This window comes from Lissotriton helveticus, chromosome 2_1 (genome assembly GCF_964261635.1).
Source record: "Lissotriton helveticus chromosome 2_1, aLisHel1.1, whole genome shotgun sequence".
NCBI classification, from domain to species: Eukaryota; Metazoa; Chordata; class Amphibia; order Caudata; family Salamandridae; genus Lissotriton; species Lissotriton helveticus.
In genome coordinates, this window is record NC_136059.1 from 110,870,318 (window position 1) to 110,893,726 (window position 23,409).

A 23,409-nucleotide genomic window follows, 5' to 3' on the forward strand; every position below is an offset into this window, starting at 1 on the left:
CATTGAACTACCTCACACAAATGACCCCTTGGGTCATGACGCAGGTGTGGTTCCCCTCAGCCATCTATCTAGGATCCTTGGCTGAGGCTACGATGCATAGTGTATTTTGAAAATGTTTTCTTCTCTCTCTCCTCTGCATTACCATTCATTTAGAAATATATTTGCATTGCATGAATTTGTTTTTCATTCCAGAAATGTGTCTTTAAATGCCCAGTCTTTGCGAAGACTCCCAGGCTCATTATTGAATTTTAAAGTGTTTCTTTACACTTCTTGTTTATGTGGTTTCATTGCAATAAAGTGCAAACAAGCCTCATTCTATTTCTGTCACTCACACATGTGTTTTCTCATATTATGTAGAGGCACCCCCTCAAATTAAGCGGCCCTGGTCCAGTGCCCCGAGACCATAACATTTTACCCTCCAACAAACCTCTCTTTTAAGGATCAAACCAGTTCTCATCCGTCTTCTTGCTTTCATTCCTTAAAAGTGCTAAAGTAAATATTTCCTTTTTGCCTTCAGATCTGCAGGTAGCGATCATTTCCCTGGAGCATTCAAAGTTAGACTATTGTAATGCTCTTCATGTTGGAGCCCAAAATTATTTTTGGAATAGACTCCAAAACACTTAAAGATGCAGCATTCAGGGTTCTGAAAAGTATTTTAAAAATCTGAACCCGTTTGGAAAACTAGGCATGATCTACTTTGGCTACCCACCAAAAAGGGAATTGCCTTTAAAGCCCAAATCACTTTACCATGCAGATCCTGCTCTCCTTAAACACAAACTCAGGTAGGACACCACAAACAGACCCTTATGATCAGCTTCAGCTAACAAAGTGTCTGTTCCAACTATCGGCAAAGATTCCTGGAGAGGTAGAAGAATTTCTTATTCAACCACTCGCCTTTGAAATAAAAAGCCAGACCTTCTAAGGAATACCCTCACCCATCCGGCTTTTAGAAAGTCACTGAAAACCTGGCTGTTTCCTTCTGCCTTTTAATCATCATTCTTGTTCCAGTCCTTCCACTTCAGGTAGCGCCAAGACGCCTTTGGCATATGTTGCACTTTATAAATTAAATCAAGTCAAATCAAATCTGTCATTCCTTATTCAGCATTCGCTCAATTGTCACCAGAAGCACAACAACTTTTTCTGTTAACATATTTATATATATTTTTCTCAAAAGAAGTATGCAGCAGTGCTCGTGCATCAAGTACATCATTAAACAAACCACAAATTGTCACCCGTGTCACCTGGTAAACTAGTTTACTTACCTGGTAGATCCTTTACTGACTCTGATGAGGATATATCAGCCTGTAATACATCTTGCATTCTTTTCACTGCGTTGCTAATCTCCTTCAGATAGTTCTGTGTTTTCCAATCTATTATGACACAAAATCCAGACATGCCATTAACAATTTATTTATTTAGACAGAGAAAGTACATGCAACGAAAGATAACGAAAAGATCTTTGCTTAAAAATTGCCGCTCAATTTGAGGCTTTTGCGGCTGCTAATATACTACTACAAATGCCGCGTGCACAATTGTCAAACTCTTTTTTGGGCGATTGGTTTAACCTTTTGCAACAAAAAGTGAACTGCCACTTACTTCTAAAATGGAAATTTTGCTTCCCGAACTAGGGGCCTCATTTATGAGAAATGACGCATCGCTGCGTGAAAGCAGTGATGCGTCACTTCTCAGTGCGCACTCCTTGCGACATGATTGATGCGTTATATTTATAATATGGCGCATCATGTCGCAAGAAGTTACAGATACGTCAGTATTTCTGACGTATCTGTAAGCGCAAAAGTGACGCATTGCTGGAATGTGTCACAAAAGTGACGCAACTGCAGCAATGCGTCCTTTTACATGGGGCTTGTGAAAGGGCCTGCGTCAGATATTGATGCACTTGCGTCCTAGAAGTGGCACAGTGAATTCTCATAGATTTCACTGCGTCACTTCCAGGACACTTTCTTGCGTCAATACCCCCCCCTTGCATACATTATACCTCACGCAGGTATAATGTTGCGCAGGGGTTTACAAAGTGACGCATCTACGTAGATGCGTCACTTTGTAAATATGGCGCAACAAGGCGCATTTTTTACGCCACTGGTGCGTCACAAAAAGTGACGCACCAGCGGCGTAAAAGTGACGCACAGCCTCATAAATGAGGCCCTAGGAATTGTAAGCCTGTGTGCGCTAACACAGGGGACAAAAGATAGCCTTCATGGAAGATATTTCCGATTGAGCAGAAAAGAGTGAAGTAAATTGGGAGAAAGTGGTGGAAAAGAACCCTGAAAAGGTACCTGAATTGGTACAGCCCTGCGAGGTTTATTTGATTTCAAACCTAAATAACCAGATTATTCAGGTGTTTATCTAAACCACTCGCATAGGCAGAAAAATAAACGTTATGTAATGTAATGTAAAAAATGATTTATAGAGCGCTCGGTCACCACTGGTTTCATGGCGCTTTAGTACAGATGAACAGAGGTGGAAGCAGGGGACAGTGTTAATCATCATATGCTTGTCGGAACAGGTGAGTTTTTAATAGTTTTCTAAAGGAAGTGAAGCATGAGGTTGACCGTAGTTCTAAGGGGAGAGAGTTCCAAGTCTTGGGAGCAAGAAAGGAAAACCCAAGACCGCCGTGATCTTCCGCTTGAAGGAGGGGACAGAAAGAAGGTTGTGATGCGAGGAGCGCAGGTTACGAGATGGAACGTAACGATGAATCCTAGATGTTACAAAGGCAGGACCCAACCCGGTCAATGATTTAAAGGTGGTACAGCCAAGTTTAAAAATGCCCGTTTCTCCACTGGCAGCCAATGAAGCTTTTTCAATAGGGGGAGACATGTTGATGTCTAGGTTGGCCGAAGACAAGTCTCGCCACTGGATTCTGCACCAGTTGTAATTGGTGGAGTTGGTAGGCGGGGATGCCAACGTAAAGAACGTTGGCATAATCAAGACGGGCGATGACCAATGCCATGATGACTAAAACCAGAGCCTCGGTGGTCAGGCACCTAGACATCTTTCGAATTCGCCGTAGATGGAAAAAACATGACGAGGTAACTGCCTTGATCGGGGGTGTGAGGGAAATATCTTTGCTGATGATAACCCCTAAACTCTTAACAGAGTCGGAGGGGGGAGGAGCAAGGCCCCAAGATGGTGGCCAGAAGTTAGAGTTCCATGGATTAAGAGGGCCTCCTGTTAGGACCAGCTCCGTTTTATTGGGATTCAATTTCAATTGGCTTTGACTCATCCATTCGCCAATAAAAGTCATAGTAGATGGAAAATCGGCGATGGATGCAGATGTGGGGTAAAGATTGAAGACCATTTGAATATCATCAGCATAATTAAAGATGGTGACGGGGTAATTGTGTAGGGAGTGAATCAGAGGTTGCATATATAGGTTAAATAGAAGTGGTGATAGGCCCGACCCCTGTGGAACTCCACAAGTTAGTTTCTCTGGGGTGGCAGAGAAAGAGGATAGATGGACGGCCTGGGTGCGGTGAAGTAGGAAGGATTTGATCCACTCTAGCGCTGTGCCCCGGATGCTGGCGCTGCCGACACGGTCAATCAAAAGGGTGTGATCGACCGTGTCGAAAGCAGCCTACAGATCCAGCAGCACAAGAGCCTGGGGGATGTTATGATCATCTCCCTTCCTGAGGTCATCCATCACAGCCATAATGACAGCCTCAGTGGAGTACCCCGAACGAAAACCCGCCTGCTGGGGTTCCAAGAATTGGGAAGACTCGATGAAAGAGCTGAGACAGTTAGTCACATGGGCCTCTAGAATCTTACTGAGGAAAGGGAGAAGGGAAATGGGGCGAAAGTTACTCAATACTAAGGGATCAGCATTGAGCTTTTTAAGAATGGGCACCACAGCGGCACATTTAAAGAAATCAGGAACGGTGCCTGTGGTCAAAGAACTGTTAAGTAGTGAGAGTGGAGGGGCGGGGCAAGCTCGAAAAGCTTCTTTTAGGACCTCCGGGGGGCAACAATCATTTGGGGAGCCAGAATTGACTCTATTTAAAAGAGCCAAAAACTCAGGCATGGAAATTAGAGGGATATGATCTAATTCCCATGGATTCCCGTTAATGTTAATGGGGACCAGACAAGAAATAGAAGGCGGAATATTGTTTTTAATGAGAGCAATTTTTTCAATAAAAAAGGTGTTTAGAGAGTCACACAATGCCTGAGAGGGGACCGTCTTAGCTAATACCCGGTCTGGTAGAGTGAGCTCGTTAACAATGGAGAAGACATCTTTGGATTTGGACGAGGAATTAATGATTTTTTGAGAGAAATATGTACGTTTGGTTTGTAAGATAGAATTTTTATATTGTTTTAGTAGGGTGATGTAGACAGTTTTCTCCTCAGGAGTATAGTGGCGCCGCCAGCGGCGTTCAGCCTGCCACAGGGCTAGTTTCTCCTTTTTAAGATCCTCTGAAAACCAACGCTGAGCGTCATGAGGACGCTTGATTTTAATTTTTTTCATGGGAGCGACTTTATCACATGCTGTTTCCAGCCAGTTAACAATGCTAGATGCTTGGGCGGAGGTGGAAGACAGCTCCTTGGGGGCAGAGGAGATCAAAAGACTATGGAATTCGCTCTGGTCAACTCGGGTCCAATTTCGAGCCAAGAAATTATTGGCAGGAGTTGGGGGGACATAGGGAATCTGAGTAATAACAAAGGAAATAGAGAGATGATCAGACCAGGGGCATGGAGAAATGATAGGGGGAGTGATGGTAATATTGGAGGTCCAGACTTGGTCTAGAAGGTGCCCCCTGATGTGAGTGGCCTTATCAATATTTTGGGTGAAGTTTAAGCCAGTCAATAGATCGGAGAATTCCACCGAAAGATTGCTTTCGCCAGGATCTAGAGGCCAGTAGTTAAAATCACCGACAACAATGATTCTGGCATGATTAAGAGCCAATTGAGATATTTGTTCTCTAAAGAATTGAGGGAACGAGGGCATGTAATCCGGGGGTCGATAGAAAAGGGCACAAGTAAGGGCAAATTTAGAAGAGGTGAATGGTAGTATAAGGCTATCAACACCAGGAATACTAACCCTTTCTAAGGTGGTAAATTTGTGCTTGTGGTGTATAATAGCTGCGACTCCGCCACCGGTTTTGCCTTGAGGGCGATTCGAGTGGAGTAAATAATAACCGTTAGGGATTGCGGCAAGGATGTCAGGTGCGGAGTCGTCCGTCAACCAAGTTTCTGTCAGAAGAAGAATATCCGTGGTACCAGCATCGAGTAATTGAAAGATCTCCAATTGGTGTTTCACCATCGAGCGTGTATTTAAATAGGTAACAGTTAGAGGGGCTAGGACCGGGGTGGTAGATATGCGGGAACCGTGATGGATCCCGGGAGACCTAGCAGGGTGTGATCTTATCTGACGTTTAGACCCGGTATGTTTGGAGACGTAAATATCCGAAGTCAGTGCAGCCTGCCTGTCCAGCGAGTTAATGGGACCGTCATGTTGTAAGTTATAGAGCTCAGGCAGGGTGTAAGTAATACAAGGAGCATTATGCCTGGCCCCTGGGCCCGGACTGGCGCGGACGGGCGCAGATGGGCTTGCCTTTGGCGCGCCGCCGGCGCGGCCGGGAAAGGCACATGATTTAAGTAGGAAACGGAAGGGGCGTAGCCTAGCGCAGAGGGGGCTTGGCCTGACCAGGGGGGCTTCCCCAGAATGGCGTCGATCTTAGGAGCGGCCCCGCAGCAGCGTTCAAATCGGCTGCGCAGGAGGATGGTCTGGCAAGATTTGAGGCAAAGTGCAGAAGCAGGTAACAGGTAAAAACACAAGAATACAATTAAAAAACGTGTGTTGCTCCCGGCTTTCGCCTCAGGAGTTCGTGCTGTCTAGCTGCTCGTTGGTTGGAGCGCGCTATAAAGGCAAGGGGGGCGTGGCCTAGTGCGGAAGGGGCGTGGCCTGACCAGGGGGGCTTGCCCAGAATGGCGTCGATCTTAGGAGCGGCCCGGCAGCAGCGTTCAAATCGGCTGCGCGGGAGGATGGTCTGGCAAGATTTGAGGCAAAGTGCAGAAGCAGACATGGTGCATACTAAGGCATGGTCTCATAGTACCTCCCAAGGGTTTGGAATTGTACTTTTGCACAAGAAAATGATGGACTGTTACGCTTTTAACTGCAAAAGGGTATTATTGTATGACTTACATCTGTAAAGCTGAAACTATATATATATATATATATATATATATATATATATATATATATATATATATATATATATATATATATGCCTGGCCCAGGGAACAGCAAGGCAGTCTTTCTTCGATCCTCTCTCCAGCAAAGACATCAACTGTGGTCTGGGTACCAGGGGTGCCACTTCTATAACCACTACGACCCTAGGGGATGTGGGAAACAACTAGCAAAGCCCCTTTCACCCAAGATGTCGTTGCCTGAAGTGTGTCATCTAGCCAGAACATTATGCACTATTCTACTCACTACCAACATGGCAGATCATTTCCCTTGGTTTGAAGAGCTCCCTAGCCCAACCCAGAGAGGTGACTACCTGGAGACTACAATCCCTTTGAAAACACAGGTTGACAATGGCCTTCCCGTCTCTGCCTGTGACTATCTGTTAAAATAAAAGAGCAGCCCCTTACATCTGTAACCACCTCATTCCCATCAATAGCGACTCCGCTTTGAAGCCCGCCTTTTGAGCTCACACCCATAATGGCCATCCTACCAAAAGTAATTCTTACCTCTCCCTGAGAGGGCGGAAGGCTGTCTCATGGACAACAGCTTGAGTGCAACCGTAAACGGCTTCTGGAAACTTAGGGAAACCAAGTGGCACTCTCTAAAGTTGCCATTTGTATAACATTATATTACATTTAACTTGAGCAACAAGTCAAGTTTAATCTAACAATTTGTGTGATACCCGGAAGTACCCTGTTTAGTTGTCCCATTAGATTTTTGATGTTTTATGCACAAGAAAATGCCCATCTACTGTAACATTTGGCAGGTTTCACCTGGGTATAATTGTGAGGACTGTGGTAATTACCATAAGACTTGTAATTCTGATCCCTTTGCAAACAGTAATTTGTGTAGGGATTGAAAAAAAACAAGTACAGCTGTAACAATGGCCTTAATCTATTGTCCATCTATCTCCAAAAATGAGGCGAGAGCCCTCCTTGCAAGGCATTTTCTATGAGTACTTCTGCCATAATAGTGTGTACATTTTATACACAACATTTCTTTGTGTTAAAATGTCATCCTTTTTGCCCTGATCACCCCGATTTCTAGACTGATACTGTTATTAACTGACTCTGATTGCGCCCTGGGCTTTGCTAACCAGACCCAGGACCAGAGTTCTGTGTAAAAGGTATATGGTAATTAGATGTAATTGCAATTGGTATGACGACCTACCTGTAAGCACCTAGTATACAGTAGGGAATATAGGTTTAGAGGTCCAGCAGATGTAATGCACTTAAGTGTGCACTGCTGTGTTGCCTGCTATCATTTTAAAGGCAGCCCTGTTTTGCAGGCTGCTTTTAAAAGTAAACTATATGCAAATTTGACCTTGGAGTTAAGGTTCATCCAAAGTCTTAAACAGCTTTATTTATACATGTAAGCTACTCCTATGGTCTCCCCTCATTGCCCCAGGGTAGGGTACCTTGTAACTATAAACACGGACATTATAAAACATGGTTTATAAGCCCTGGGGAGGGAAAAACTGGACATTTAGTTTTCCACTTTGTAGCACATTGACTCCATAGACTAGCCTGAGAATACTTTAATGAAGGATAACTACTGATAGCAGTGAGCTAAAAATGTACTTCAGAGGATTAAAATGGTAGAATAAATCCAACAACTTGCCAAGGTTAGATTTATTATAAATATGCACAGAAAATACGTTTTCAAACTTTCTTTTCTGAGTAACCAAAATCCAGCCTTCCAGTAGCCTCTCCTGATTGGCCATACTTTGAAAGGCTGAGCCAAACTACTCTGATGAGGTGTGAAGTGGCCTGCATAGAAACAAAGGACATCTGGTAGCAGGAGATCTGCAGCTGCAGAGCAAAGGCAGGGTGGGGACCGGGTAGCCAAACTGGTCCTCAAGGAGGGAATGACAGTTAGGACCAGACACAAGCTCACCCCTCCTTCCTGCACTCCCAGGAACCACAGTAATTGCATTAGCATAGGGCCTGGAAGGGGAGCATTAGGGGAGCTTAGCCACATCAGTGGGTTGTCTTAGCCAGTGTAGTGTAGTTCCTATATTCCCAACAGGCTCTGCGCATTGGAATAATATGTACTATAGATTTGACATAGGACTGAGGTCAGTATGTCTCTATCGAGTATACTAAACTTAATTGTGAGTGCCAGTCAGCTCAGAGGTCACCAGCAACTTTCTCAAATACACAAGAAGGGATTAGTTTCTGACAACCGCATTAACATGATAACTTTATTTCCCCAAGAATAAAACTTATCTTCAGAGTCGTGGAAACAATAGTTAACTATTTTACTCAATCGTGCATGCTTTGTTTCCACAGAGTTGCAGAGAAAATAGACAGACGGGCGTTTCAATAAAAGGGGTTTATTGAACAGTCTTCTTTCTCATGCAAGAGAGGTTCACTGCTACAATTGTTAGACAGAATGCAAAGTATAATGCATACAGCGTAAACAGTAATATAACATAATACTGTAATAGCATGGACTGTTGCTATGACATGTAAAAATACATACATAAATGACACAGGCTAAAATACCCAACTGGTATTTCTAAAATATGCCTACCCCAATGTACCTAACCTAGGTCTAGTACGAGGGTAGAAGTAAGTGTGGTCTTTAGCATAGGTTTAGTTTTGCCAAGAATTGCCAAAGGTTTCTTTAGGTTCTAATCAGGTCCATACCTTAGAATGAGAGAGGTTGGTATCTATTTCACGGACTCGATTTCCCAACACCCCGCAAGGGGAGTCAGAAACACTGGAGCTGGATTTCTCGGCAAAGGATGACAGCTTCTCGTCAGTGCGTCAGCTAGAGAGTTGGTTTCCTTCGGCACTTGCTGTAGTGAGCTGCGTCCTGCAAGTAGGTAGTCGAACTGCACCGAACCGCCAGCTTTGGCGTAAAGACTGGCATATGAACGTCATGGATGAACCCCTAAGGAATAGTTGTTCATGCATAATAATGAGTTTCTTGGAGAAATCAATATCCAGGCTAGGGAAAGTCCCTTCAGCTTAAGAGTCTGGTTTTCCAAGAAATCGTTGTGACGTAGATGAACGTATTGAAGTAGCCATGCCTGTATTTGGGTGGCATGGGCTATGCCTAAATAAGTGCTTGATTTCTATGCCTATATAAGGGCAATGTGAATTGTACCTATATAAGGGCATGAATCGGGAAAATGCATACGGAATCTAAATCACCACACAACACCAGATCCTAACCTCCATGAGAGATTTTGTCCATTTTGGATTTTAAAGGAATAGTGATCTATTGGACAAGAATATACCACACTTTGGAGGAAGTTGTCATACCTAAGGGTGGCACCCGATACCCAATTGGGCAGAGGTGCCCCCTGCCTGTAAGCCCAAGATATTGGATATATATCTGCCCAGCAACTCAGATACCTGCCTGAAACTACAAGAAGAAGGACTGACCTGCTGAAGCCCTGGCCTGTACTAAGAGGATTGCACTCCCAATCAATCAACCAATCAGGGATTTGGGAAGCGTGCTACCTACCTGTGAGGGCCTAAAAGCGCTAGGGGGGAGGTTGTGCAGCTCCAAGTCATGCAAAGAGCCACGTCTTGAGGCTCTTCCTGAAGGTATGCAGAGTGGGGGAACGTTTGTTGTTGACCAGGAGTTCATTCCAGGTCTTTGCTGCGATGTAGGAATAGGCTCTTCAACCCACTCTGGCTCTGTGTATGAAGGGGTTTCAGTGAGGGCGAAGTCAGCGGAGTGGAGGCTTCTCTTGAGTGCATGGAGACTCTTTAGTTGAGGTAATGGGGTCCAGTGTCGTGGAGGGATTTGTAGGTGTGAGTGAGTAGGTTTAAGGTTCCTCTCTTCTCGATGGGGAGCCAATTAAGGTCTTGTAGGTGCAGGGAGATGTGGTCGTGTCGTAGGATGCAGAGGACAAGTCTGGCAGTGGTGTTTTAGATGGTCTGGAGTGTTCCGAGCAAAGGTTTGTTGATTCTGGCATAGAGGGTGTTTCTGTAGTCCAATCTGATGGTTATGAGTGCATGGGTGATGCGCTCAACAGTGGAGATTTGCCGTGAGGGGTAGGATCTTTTTTTCTTGACCCCCAGTGGAAACAGCCTTTTACCTACAGCCCTTTACTAGCAGCCGTGAGGGGAACGGCTTTCCTGTATCAATTCAGGCACTCAAACTATACCTCCCAGCAGGCTTTGGGGAGGCGCCTGCTAAGGACGTCACGCTGTGGACCAGGAGCCGTGTTAAGAGGCTCACAAACACACCACAGCGTGGGACAAGCGTGCGTAAGCCTGGTCCAAGGACGGGCCAGTCCTTGCCCGTCATTTCCAGGAAGAGGCGAGGCAGGGCCATTACTCTAACATTTAGGATTCTGCCTTGTGAAGGGTACTGTGACCGACCACTTGAGTGCTCCACTATTTGTATTTGGTCGTAGGTTGTGAATACTGACACTTATCGGCGACCTAAAATAACTTGTAATTTGCTGCTTGTATATCTGGACTTTGTATTTTTTCACATTGCTCGTTTCATTCTCTTAACTTTATAACAGTATTTGTACAGTTTGTGAACTCTCCATTATTTAATAATGATCTGATGATAACTGTAATCTAGTGACAATATTTACACTTTTCCTTTCTGGACTTAGATATTACTAGAGGAAAACGCACATTTCACTTTATATTTTGTGGGGTAAAGCTAGTGTATAGTTTGTGTATTGGCTGACCCTTTCTCTTGAGGATACTGAGTTGTAGTTTTACAGTTACACTAGGTAATTAATTGACCAATACTATAGGGAAAAGGAAGCAGGCAGTGAGCCATACATCGAAAACACCAAGTAAGCATAGGAAGATCAACATAACTTTGCTGAACTATTTAACAGGGGCAGTCGGAGATATTGAAAGACAGATAATCTCCCTGTAGGAAACACTAAATATTGATGCAGTGGATCCACAGTTACTATCACAAAAAACAACGGATCTCTGTCAAGGGACGCAGAGGTGCTTGAGTAAGATCTCCCTGGCGATATTCCACCATGGCAGCTGAATAATGGGTGAATTCAGGAAATTTCTGATGACATTTCTCTTGGGGAATTAAAAAAGGATCATCTACCCCCCCCCAAAAAAAACTGTAAATAGCCAAATTCAAGGATACCCAACAATACTATAGAAGGTATAGTTACAATCCATCCGACTCCTAATCCTACCCCCAGATTAACTAAGACCCACCCAAGAAAGTTACAGGGGAAATTGCAGGGGAAACTGCAAGGTGCAAAAAATAAAACGCAGAGGGAAGTAGGCATCGTAAGTGCCCCGCGGGAGAAAAATGCCTGTAATGAGTCTATACGTGAACCGGCTAATCTGTCCTTGGTTATTAAAGACTTAAAGGAGTTTGTTATTCAAACCATGAATACTCTCGCTGGCAGAGTGGATAACATTGAAATAGGTCTAGAGAAAGTCCTAGCATCTCAGAATAAGGCCACGCAAGAAAGGGGTGTAGAAATTCAGAAGCCATTGGGTGCGCACACACTTCCAGAGAAGGGAGTTTTAAAACTATTCCCTGGCCAGTAAAGGGAGCACAAGGAGTATTTGTGCATACAGGAAGTAGTACCCCACTAGAGAGTAAGGCGTACAGGTCCAAAGAGACGGGAGGGACTGGCCATACAAGAGCTAAAAGATGGAAGGATAGGGAAAGTTTAAGCACAATGATTTCCAATGCCCCATGGGTGACACATAGTGCACAAACACTTAACCTGCCACCTGCAGCCACACAGTATACTAATATTTTAGCCAATGTCCCCCCGCATCCTTTAGCAGCAAAGAAAACCTGTCCTGCCCTAAGAAATAAAACTATAAATTGGTTGGGAAATAGGACCTGTCATACCAATGTACTTTTCAGGGAATTTAAGATGGTGAGGAGAATTCATTGGGTAGGAAACAACAGGAAACTTTATGAAGGTGACTGTATAGTTCTCTCATTTGGATCATCTGCTTTGGTAAGGTAAATTTTACTGAGAACACAAAAACCAAACCCTAATAATACTAGTATCCAAGTTCTGCCACTGGGCTTTTTTATCAGCCATCATGCCCAACTGTACCTAAAAATTATGTGTCCTATCAACAGTGCTTGGATGGTCGCCACTATAATCTAGCAGTGTCAAATAGATTTGGGCTTCTAACTACCTTGGATGAAAATAACTGACAACCAACCAGTCGGAATCCACCAGAGAAAGAGAATGACCATATTGCTGAAAACCCAGTGTATCCGCCCTGTCCTGTTTGATCCAAGTTGAGCAAGTGGACGAAGGGGAGCGTAACCCTAATGGTGAGGATTTTATCGAGGCAAGATTACACAGAAACAACTGACCAACTAGCAGGAGCATGTAGAATCCATTTCTGGAATATAGCGGGCCTAAGAAATAAAATGAACAAACCAGTTTGGATGAATTTTATTAGCAGTTTTGATGTTTTGTGCTTGCAAGAAACATGGGTCATCAATAAAGTACACATTAATGGAGTTTAAGCACAATGATTACCAATGCCCCTGGGGTGACACATAGTGCACAATCACTTAACCTGCCACCGGCAGCCACACAGTATACTAATATGTTAGCCAATGTCCCCCCGCATCCTTTAGCAGCAAAGAAAACCTGTCCTGCCCTAAGAAATAAAACTATAAATTGGTTGGGAAATAGGACCTGTCTGACCAATGTACTTTTCAGGGAATTTAAGATGGTGAGGAGAATTAATTGGGTAGGAAACAATAGGAAACTTTATGAAGGTGACTGTATAGTTCTCTCAGTTGGATCATCTGCTTTGGTAAGGTAAATTTTATTGAGAACACAAAAACCAAACCCTAATAATACTAGTATCCAAGTTCTGCCACTGGGCTTTTTTTTATCGCCATCATGCCCAACTGTACCTAAAAAATATGTGTCCTATCAACAGTGCTTGGATGGTCGCCGCTATAATCTAGCAGTGTCAAATAGATTTGGGCTTCTAACTACCTTGGATGAATATAACTGACAACCAACCAGTCGGAATCGGCTAGAGAAAGAGAATGACCATATTGCTGAAAACCCAAGTGTATCCACCCTGTCCTGTTTGATCCAAGTTGAGCAAGTGGACGAAGGGGAGCGTAACCCTAATGGTGAGGATTTTATCGAGGCAAGATTACACAGAAACAACTGACCAACTAGCAGGAGCATGTAGAATCCTTTTCTGGAATATAGCGGGCCTAAGGAATAAAATGAACAAACCAGTTTGGCTGAATTTTAATAGCAGTTTTGATGTTTTGTGCTTGCAAGAAACATGGGTCATCAATAAAGTACACATTAATGGAGTTAAAACATTTCATAACCTGCTATCCAATCGCCGAGTGGAAGATCTAAAGGGGGATTATGTGTATATGTCTTAAGCTTTTTAGGGGCACATAACATCGAGATGGTCAGCTCTGAAACCTATTACCAAATCACCATAATACACATGGACGCAAACTGTACACTGGTTTTGATTAATTTTTATAATAACGTGGAAAAAGGGCAGCTGGGTGCTATATTAGAGAAGCTAAGTGGATATATTAGTAATTTAAAACTAAAAGGTGAGATTGAAACTATTCCTATTTGGGATTAGGATTTTAACGACAGTTTGTGCCCTTTGGGTGAAATAGGGAAATGTGGTTTAACTTTGGATGAGGATGATCCTCCAATTCACTTTTTACATTCAGATAAAGGAGAGTTGTTTAATGAGATCATGTATAAACATGACTTTGGTTTTTCAAATTGTTTATGCACGCCCAAAGTGGAGTAGACAGAGGTGCTAAATCAACTATAGATTGTATCATCATGCCAAATCGCCACGCAAGCTACTTGAAAGGGTATAATACCCACCAAAACGTTATGAGTGACCACTTGACAATAAGTGTAAAGATAGCTATTTCTAAAAATGTAACAAGGAAAACTTGTAATAAAGTGGCATGGGTGTAAAATATAGAACTGGGAAGACAAAATGGTAATGCAATCTGCTGGGCGAGCCGGGACCCTGCGGAGCTAAGTAAGGAAATAGTTACAAAGGCACTAGACTCAATTTTAATATGTTTAAGTGACAGCCCAACGCATGTAAATGTTTTAAAAGCCTTTACCTGTGTCACCGAGATGGTTAAAAGCACGCTGCAAGCAGAATATAAAGATACAATAATAATAATTGACTGTACCTTGTCTATGAAAAATCACATTGCTAAAGTGACAGGGACATGCTATGCAATAATGCGCAGTCTTAGGAAGATTTTAGATGGCTTCCTATAAGCTAGAAAACCCCTGGTACAGGGCCTGATCATCAGCCATCTTGATTATGGCACTGCCATGCACTTTGGACTGAACGAGGACCTGCTTGCAAAACTGCAGACCCTCCAGAATGCCGCTGCCAGACTAGTTCTGGACCTACCCCCTAGAACTGCATCTGCGCCATGTTTGAGAAAGCTCCATTGGCTTCCCATCCGTCAGAGACCCCATTTTAAGATCTTGAGTATAACGCACAACTCTCTGTACAATAATGGGCCCAAATATCTCCATAGGAAACTTAATTGGTATGTCCCCAAGAGATCCTTAAGGTCCAGCAATAAATCATTTCTGACCCAGCCGCGTGTCCGTACCTCCAGGTACGGTCAGCGCTCGTTTTCTTATCTTGCCCCTCTTCTCTGGAACAAACTGCCTCCCCACCTCCTATCCATCACTGAACATAAGCAATTTCGCAAAGCTTTAAAAACCTGGCTCTTCCCCAAGTAGTTCCCCTTTATGGTTTTTCCCCAAGCAGTTCTTTTAATTCTGACCTAGCCCCCCATCTGATCATTTGGTTTTTATGCTGCAATTGCCTTTAGACCTTGCGGTGAGAAGATGCGCTATATAAAAATCTCTGACAATGACAATGACAATACTCATCATTTTAGGAAAGGTTGGTTTGACAACAATTGCACAAAAAGTTATTAAAATTTAAAGAACGCTCTACACAGGGCAGTAAGAGATAAAGAGGAGATCAGGGCCTGTTGAAAGGTGTATAATGAAGCTAGGAAAAAAGGATTAATGAGCTAAAAGAAAAGACCTGGAAGAACCTTAGTGATGCTTCCTCGAGTAGGGATAGCTCAAAATTCGGGTTAGCAGTGAATGCCCCATTCCTCAATAATAAATGAGATGCACCATCAATCGAGGTGGCGATAGAGGAAAAAACATGGGAGACTTTTTTTCAAGTGTCTACTCTGAACAGTGGGCTACAGAGGAAGCAGTCCATAGTCAAGATATAGGGAGGACTTACATGAGTTTCACACCAATCAATTTTCATATCTCACTTCAAGACGTTATTGCGGCAATAAAGGCAAGTAAGAGCGGCAAGGCCGCCGGCCCGGATGGGGTACCAATTGATCTCTTTAAGTTGAACCTGGAGATGTGGGGCCCCATCTTAACCAGGGTTTTACAAGCATGTTGTGAAAAGGGATTTATAAGCAGATGGTCTTAATCAATAATAGTCCCTATTTAAAAAAAAGAATGAGTGGGAAAACCCTGCCTGCTACCGTCCAATATCTCTGGTAGACTCCCTAATGAAGGTAGCGGGCAGGATTGTATTAGATCGGTCACAGGGATGACCGATCTAATACAATCCTTTATTAGAAAAAGTATTTTAAGTGACGTACAGTATGGTTTTAGATCCGGCTTGGGAACTAACAAGCAGATTCTTAATCTTAGTATTTTAATTGGAAAATATACGCAGGCTAAAACAGGGAAATTTTATTTGACATTCGGGACCTCACAGCTGCCTTTGACTGTGTAATTCATAATAAGTTGTGGGGGTACCTAGTGATTCAAAGGTTGACCCTGTTTTAATCCAGTTTTTAAGGCAGCTTTATTCTAGTGCTACTGCAAAAGTCCTTTATGGTCTTAAGGTAGAGAGTACTGTGCCATTTAAAGTGGAGAGGGGTGTAAGGCAAGGTTGTGTTGTGGCACCACTCTTGTTCACATTATATACCAATGCCCTGGAACAGGAGCTAGTGTCACACGCTAGGGACCCACCATATGTAAATACCCACCCGATAGCCTCTCTTCTCTATGCCGATGATGCGGTACTGATGGCTCGCACCAGATCAGTTTACAGAGTGCTCTCACCTTTTATACCAGTTTTATGAACAATCTTGGGTTAAAAATTAATGCCATGACAAGTTTTATGATGTCATGTGGGAGAAGGAAAAATAAGAATAGAAGTAACTACGAGGGGGGAGCAGGGTGGAAACTATTAACTCTTTTAGTTATCTGGGTGTCCTTTTTAATCAAACCGGTTCTTGGGCGCCAACAATTAAGGCCAGGAGCCTCCTTTTTAAGAAGTCCACTGCGGCCCTAATAAACTTAACAAGAAGATTGGGAAAAAAGGCCGCCAGAAATTCTTTTAAAAATGTATCAAGCCAAATGTGTGAGCATAGCAGTTTATGGGGCAGGCATTTGAGGCTTTCAAGAACGTATATCGATCCAATATATTGAAAACACCTTTTTAAGATTTATTTCAGCAGTCCCAGTCAGTGCCCCTGTGTTTACTTGTCACAGTGAGTTAGGAGTACCATATATTCCGACTTACTTAAGGTTCAACCTGTGCTGCTCTGGCATAGAATTTGGACTTCTGCTAGCACTGGCCTTAACAGGAAAATAATAATGGATGCAATGAGATTAGATAATACCTGCAAGATTTTATGGCTTAAATATGTAAAACATTTTATGCAGTACATCGGGCACCCAGAGTTTTTTGATTGACCCGAAAATATGAGTTCTATTAATGGGAAGGATTTAAAAAAAATCTATATGACCCACCTGGAAGAAAATAGGTTAACCCTTGAAATGAATAAACCTATGGTGGTAGTGCAACAAATAATCACTATAACATACGACATTCAATCATATCTGATATGTATCCTGGGTGGCTACGATAGGTATCTACTAACAAGATTTAGATTTGGGACTTTCCATCGCTTGATCACCCATCCAGTCAATAACAATTGGTCAAGGGAACTCTGACGATGTCCTTGTGACAACATTTGCTTACAAACAACAATACATGTAATTTTATTTTGTAAATTTTATAGCAATGAAAGGCAAAGATGGGTAATACCCCTACTAAAACAGGGAGGATGGAGACAATGTCGCCCTGCCTTCTTGTATTTACAGATGTTCGGAAATTGTTACTGTATTGGTTCTATGGTGGGTTTTTTAATAAGTGTACTCTGGACTAGGAAATGTATAAGTACTCAAATCGCAAGTCGTGAAATATCTTGGAAGGAATCGGTATGAGATGGGATATAGTATGTATAGTTACATATATTTTGCTCTTTGGACGTAATAGAAACCATCGATTGTTTAAATGAATTCCTATCTATTTTTAGGAACTTGTATGTATTCTACGTGTCTTGATAAATGTTAGACATATAATGAAATGCTTTTTTATAAGCCTGCTTTTATGATTTTAATGTTTAGAATCAAATAAAGCTCGGTTTGATTAATTGAGTACATGGGTGACGGTCTTTCTGGATTTGGGGGGGTCCTTTCAAAGGTTTTGCACAGGATGCAGACGGTGTTGAAGCACGTGGAGGTGACAACATTGATTCGTTTGGTCATGGTGAGGGAGGAGTGGTCCGTAAGGGGATTGCCGAGGGCGGTGTGCCACTAGGTGTTGTCTCATTTGGAGGGGGTGGGATCGAGGATGAGGACATGTGTCTCTTCCGAGTTGAGCTTCAGGCAGCTGCTGCTCATCCAGGATGCAACGTCTTTCATTCCGTCTTGGAAGCTGAGTCTGGTGGGATTGGTTCATTTGTGAGGGAGAAGATGAGCTGAGTGTCATTGACATGGGAGGATCACACTCGGCAACTCTGGGCATTAGCTTGCCTCATCTCCACAACGGCCCCCCACATACGCCGGGAATGCCTGGTTTCACCTTGGAGATACCCAGTAGGGACCATCTCACAGGGAAAGCCAGGACGGGTTCCCCAGCGTTCTACAGTGCTGGGACGCCCCATTGCTGGGGTAGCCATGCGCTTTACAAGACAACCTAACATAACATAACATAACATAACATACTATGCTTTCTGCCGATGACGGCGAGGGGAGCCATGTAGATGTTGAAGAGCGTGGGTACTCCACAGCTGATCTCTCTGGGTTTGGAAAGGAAGGGCAGGAGTCTGATTCTTTGGGTTTGGCCGGTGAGGAAAGAGCAAATCCAGTAAAGGGTGGTTCCCTGTATGCTGGCGCCTTGGAGTCTGGTGATGAGTGTACGGTGGGAGATGATGTCGAAGGCTGCAGAGAGTTCTAGTAGGATGAGAGCCGCCATGTGAACCTGGTCAAGGAGAGTGCGGATGTCGATTTCGAAGGTGGAGTTGATGGTGTGTCGTAGTTCGGGTGCTATGGCGGCAGCGACTCTGTGGAAGATCTGCGGCAGGCAGGGGTCCGTGGAGGCTCCTAAGGGAATGCTCTTCATAGTCATGGCTGTGTCGTCTGTGGTTACTGGGGTCCAGGCGGAGATGGTTGGCTGGCTGGCGGTGCTGGCGGTAGGTGTGGTTTCGGTGTCTACTATATGTCTGTTGAAGTTGTTGTAGAGGGACTTGATCTTGAGATGGAAGTAGGAGCCGAGTTTGTTGCAGAGGTCCTGGGAGGAGGTGACATCTGAGGCTTCATTGGGGGGTTTGGTGAATTCCAGTATGATGCTGAAGAGTTCCTTCGAGTTGTTGGAGTTGGCGAGGATATTGTCATGGATGAAGTTCCTTTTGGTGGATCTGATGCGTTGGTGGTATACTAGCATGGTCCGTGCTTCCTAGGTTTTGCTGTTTCTCCATACTTTCTCAAGACGTCTGCAGGTGCGTCTGGATTCTCAGAGGTCGGTGGTGAACCATGTGGCTTTCATGGGGCGCTGTCTGTCGGAGTTACAGAGTGGGCGAGCTTGTCTGCGCAGTTGGTGATCCATCTGTGTAGTTCATTGGCTGCAGAGTTGACATTGGTCCTGGCGGGAGGGGAAGTGTGGTTGAGGGTGAAGTTGAGGTGCTCTTCGGTGACCTTGCTCCAATTCCTGTGCGGGGGGTGTGGTGTCAGTTTGTGAGCAGTGGGTTTAGAGAAGGCCAAATGTACCCAGTAGTGGTCCATCCAGAGGGGTTGTGTAGTGTGGCTGAAGGGGATTTTGTTCCCTCCTGCCAAGATGGGGTCAAGCGTGTCCTGCTTTGCGGGTGGGGGTGGAGACGAGCTGCTTCAGGCTGATCTTGGTGAGGTTGTCCAGGAGTGCTTGGGGTTGCTAATGTTGTCGAGGTGGAAGTTCAGGTCTCCGAGCAGTAAGTAATCCATGGAGGGGATGGTGTGGGGTGCGATGAGGTAAGTGATGGTTGTGGCATTGCTGTTTGTGGACCAGGAAGTCTGTAGGCTAGGGTGCTCATAGGATCTTTCTGGGGTTGGTCTGGATCTGGAAATAGAGATGTTCGATGGGGGACGAGAAGTCCTATGTGGTGGATGTGGTGAGTCAGAGGGAGTTCTTATGTGCGATGGTGAGTACTCCCGGGTGGTTGAGGTGGTCCTTCCCCTGGATCTTGTATCAGTCGGGATAGTGGTAGCGATGTCGGGGTGGGGGTGGCGTTGGTGCAGGTTTCTGTGAGGAAGGCGATGTCTGGTGACAGGGTTTCGAGGATGTCTCAGATTTCTACTGCGTGTCTGTGCAGGGAGAATATGTTGAGGAGGATGCAACTCCGGGGTTTGGGTGCGCTGGCATACGGTGCATGGGCGGTAGCCGTGGGATCCGGAGTTGGGTAAAGGTGCAGCGGCAGTTTCGGCAGGAGAACTGGCCATGGGTGGTGTTCGTCGTTGACTGCTGGCAGTTGTTGTTTCTTCTGGGGTTGAGTGCATGGAGGGCAGCTGAATCGTAGTGGTGGGAGATCTGAGAACCAGGGTCACTGGTGCAGGTCGTGGACGGCGCAGATGGGCATGCCTTGAAGTGCCAGCATTGTGGCTGCACAGCGGCCACCTTTAAGTAGGGGACGGGGATGGAGCGCAGTTGAGAGGTGAGAGTGGGAACGGGCAGGGGGAGGGGCTGCGGGCGCAGCAGTGGCAGGAAGACTACAAAAAAAGGGCACAATACCAGACAAAAATTGACACTACAGGCACAAATAGACAAAAAGGCAAAAGCACAAAAAAGAGACAAGAGCACAAAGCACAAAATAGACAAAAAGGCAGAAGAGCAAAAATGGGGCAGAAAAACAGGGGACAGACAGACAGAGGCAGACAGACAAGAGGCAGACTGACAAGGCTGGCAGAGCGGACCAGGAGAAGAGCAAGACTCTCCCACTGGATCACCAGGGATGGGGCGCAGGCAGGAGCATGCAGGTGGAGGAGGGCCTTGAACACCTACCTGCAACTAGAGAGGTGCTGGGGCAGTGGCACAGTGAGGGCGCTACGTGAGGGGAGAGCAGAGTTCCCTGACCAAGGGGTCAGAGGTCTGAATGACTGCACCTGCTGCACACTTAGGAACTAAAACACTAGGGACTTTGCATTGTTTTGAAAAGTGAAGGAGTGGACTCCTTGAAAGCAAAAGATTAAAAGAGCTCCACCCAGCATGGAGAAACCAGCTGACCACCTTCAACTGGACTTTAAAAGATTGGGTCAGGTACCTTTTGGGAAATGTAGTCCCAACATCCCAAGGAGCAACTCTGAGCTTCTGGAACCTTGGATTGGTGTTTTGGACACTTTGGAACCTCAAAAGGGTCTTCTGGAAGAATATCCAAATGTTTGGCAAAGTTTGGAGAATTTTTATCAAAAAGTTCCATAAGGTGACTGACCTGTTGACGGCAGTCAAGAGGCTACGTCGAAATGCAACCCGGCCTGGGATTCAGGTTTGCTCCCCTGAAGCTCTGGAGCTTTTTGTCATTGATGAGGCTTCCAGAAGTTGACTAAAGCATCCTGTTGAGTCAAGCCTCTGCCATCTAACCCAAAGCCAGCTGACGAGGAGCCTTGCTTGACGTTGGGCTCCAAAAAGTGGCTAAGTCACAAGGTGAAAACTTTACCAGGATCTCCTGCTAAGAGTATCCGACATGTGCTTTAATGTGGTTGGCCTGAATCTTTTACTTTGTCCTGGTCAAGCACGACTAGATGTCCCAAAGTCCCAAAGTCCCAAAGACTTTTAGGCACTAGCAAGTGTGTATTTTTAAAAAATTCATATCTCTAGTTCCCTACATTGGAAGTTTGTCATTTTGGTGTCATTTCAATCATAAAAATATTTCCTATTTTTACAAAGTGGCGTTGGGATTTTATTGTGTGTTGTGCCTCACTTATTTAATGTATTGGTGTTTTTAAACGCTTACGCACTGTCTCCTATGGTGCCTGCTCATAGTCAGCTACCAAGGGTTGAGCAAGGTAATATTTTATTGAGACCTTGACTGGACCTTATATTGAGATTGTGGACTTATTATGAGTGGTAGACACATACCTACACCTTCTAATAAACCACATTCCAACACGTTGTTGCTATTATTGCACAGTATGCAGCAGTATAAAGGGACCTGTAAAATATGTTCCATATTCCATGGAAATTATTTTATAATGACAGCCTCAGTAGAGTTTCTCTATTGCTAATTGTACAATTAATTAAGAAAAAACTGAAACATCTTTAAGCTTAGCTTAGTTTATTCTTTATTTGGCTGTCTAATCGTGAAAGCCCAGGAAACCCATAACATTCTAAATGCAAATAATGATCTTCCAATTTTTTTTCTGTTTGAGACATAAATTAAATAAATCGTAGATTTGAGTATATGTTATCCCCATTTAAACATTTGATTAAGAATCGTATGCTCATTTGATTAAACGGGGGGCATTCCTGACTCGTGTGGGGGCTGCCATCTACTTCACCTTGCTTCTGCTCGGACGTTGGGTCTCTCGGTCCTCCCTACCGCCGCCGCTACACCACCTCAGCGGCCGCTATGAGGAGGAGTTGGACTACCCGTCCCAGGCTCCCTAGCGGCAGCAGCCGCCACCACCAATCACGCACCCGGAGGTGCTTCAAATTGCAGCACAGCCCTCGCGTCGCGGGGGCATTCCTGACTCGTGTGGGGGCTGCCATCTACTTCACCTTGCTTCTGCTCAGACGCTGGGTCTCTCGGTCCTACCTCCCGCCGCCGCTACACCACCTCAGCGGCCGCTGTGAGGAGGAGTTGGACTACCCGTCCCAGGCTCCCTAGCGGCAGCAGCCGCCACCGCCAATTCCGCGCCCAGAGGCGCATCAAATTGCAGCACAGCCCCGGTGGAGCGGGGGCATTCCTGACTCGTGTGGGGGCTGCCATCTACTTCACCTTGCTTCTGCTCGGACGCTGGGTCTCTCGGTCCTCCCTTCTACCACCGCTACACCACCTCAGCAGCCGCTGTGAGGAGGAGTTGGACTACCCGTCCCAGGCTCCCTAGCGGCAGCAGCTGCCACCGCCAATCACGCGCCCGCAGGCGCTTCAAATTGCAGCACAGCCCCCGCGTTGCGGGGGCATTCCTGACTCGTATGGGGGCTGCCATCTACTTTACCTTGCTTCTACTCGGACGCTGGGTCTCTCGGTCCTCCCTCCCGCCGCCGCTACACCACCTCAGCGGCCGCTGTGAGGAGGAGTTGGACTACCCGTCCCAGGCTCCCTAGCGGCAGCAGCCGCCACCGCCAATCACGCGCCCGGAGGCGCTTCAAATTGCAGCACAGCCCCCGCGTCGTGGAGGCATTCCTGACTCGTGTGGGGGCTGCCATCTACTTCACCTTGCTTCTTCTCGGACGCTGGGTCTCTCGGTCCTCCCTCCCCCCGCCGCTACACCACCTCAGCGGCCACTGTGAGGAGGAGTTGGACTACCCGTCCCAGGCTCCCTAGCGGCAGCAGCCACCACCAGCAATCACGCGCCCGGAGGCGCTTCAAATTGCAGCACAGCCCCCGCATCGCGGGACGCGCGCGCGCGTCGCCGGGAGAAGCCCGGGACAAGGGCGGGACAGTCTGTGGCAGTCCGGGGCAGTCCGAGGCTGGGCTGGGCCACAGATCTAGGTCATCGTAGCAGAGGTCACGAAAACACCTGCCAAGTGAGACTTTTGAATCCCCTGAGCATGTATGAGCATTAATTGAGCTATTAAGCTATAGGAACTTGAGCTGATATACATTTTATTATTATTGTAATTTGGAATTCATTATAGCTTTTTTCTTTTAACATAAATACTTTAGGATCTGTCGCTAGTGTTAACAATGTCTAAACAGAAAGC

At 45.3% G+C, this 23,409-nt stretch overlaps 1 protein-coding gene across 6 annotated transcripts in view; it reads right to left on the reverse strand.

Moving 5' to 3' along the window:
• The window catches only part of LOC144817774 (CD209 antigen-like protein C), a 794,201-nt gene that overhangs the window by 470,898 nt on the left and 299,894 nt on the right, over window positions 1–23,409 (reverse strand). For all 6 annotated transcript variants that reach the window (XM_078674574.1, XM_078674576.1, XM_078674579.1 and 3 more), the window contains one exon: window positions 1,263–1,370. In XM_078674574.1, the coding sequence (XP_078530700.1) occupies window positions 1,263–1,370 (108 nt within the window). The remainder of the gene's footprint in view (window positions 1–1,262; window positions 1,371–23,409) is intronic.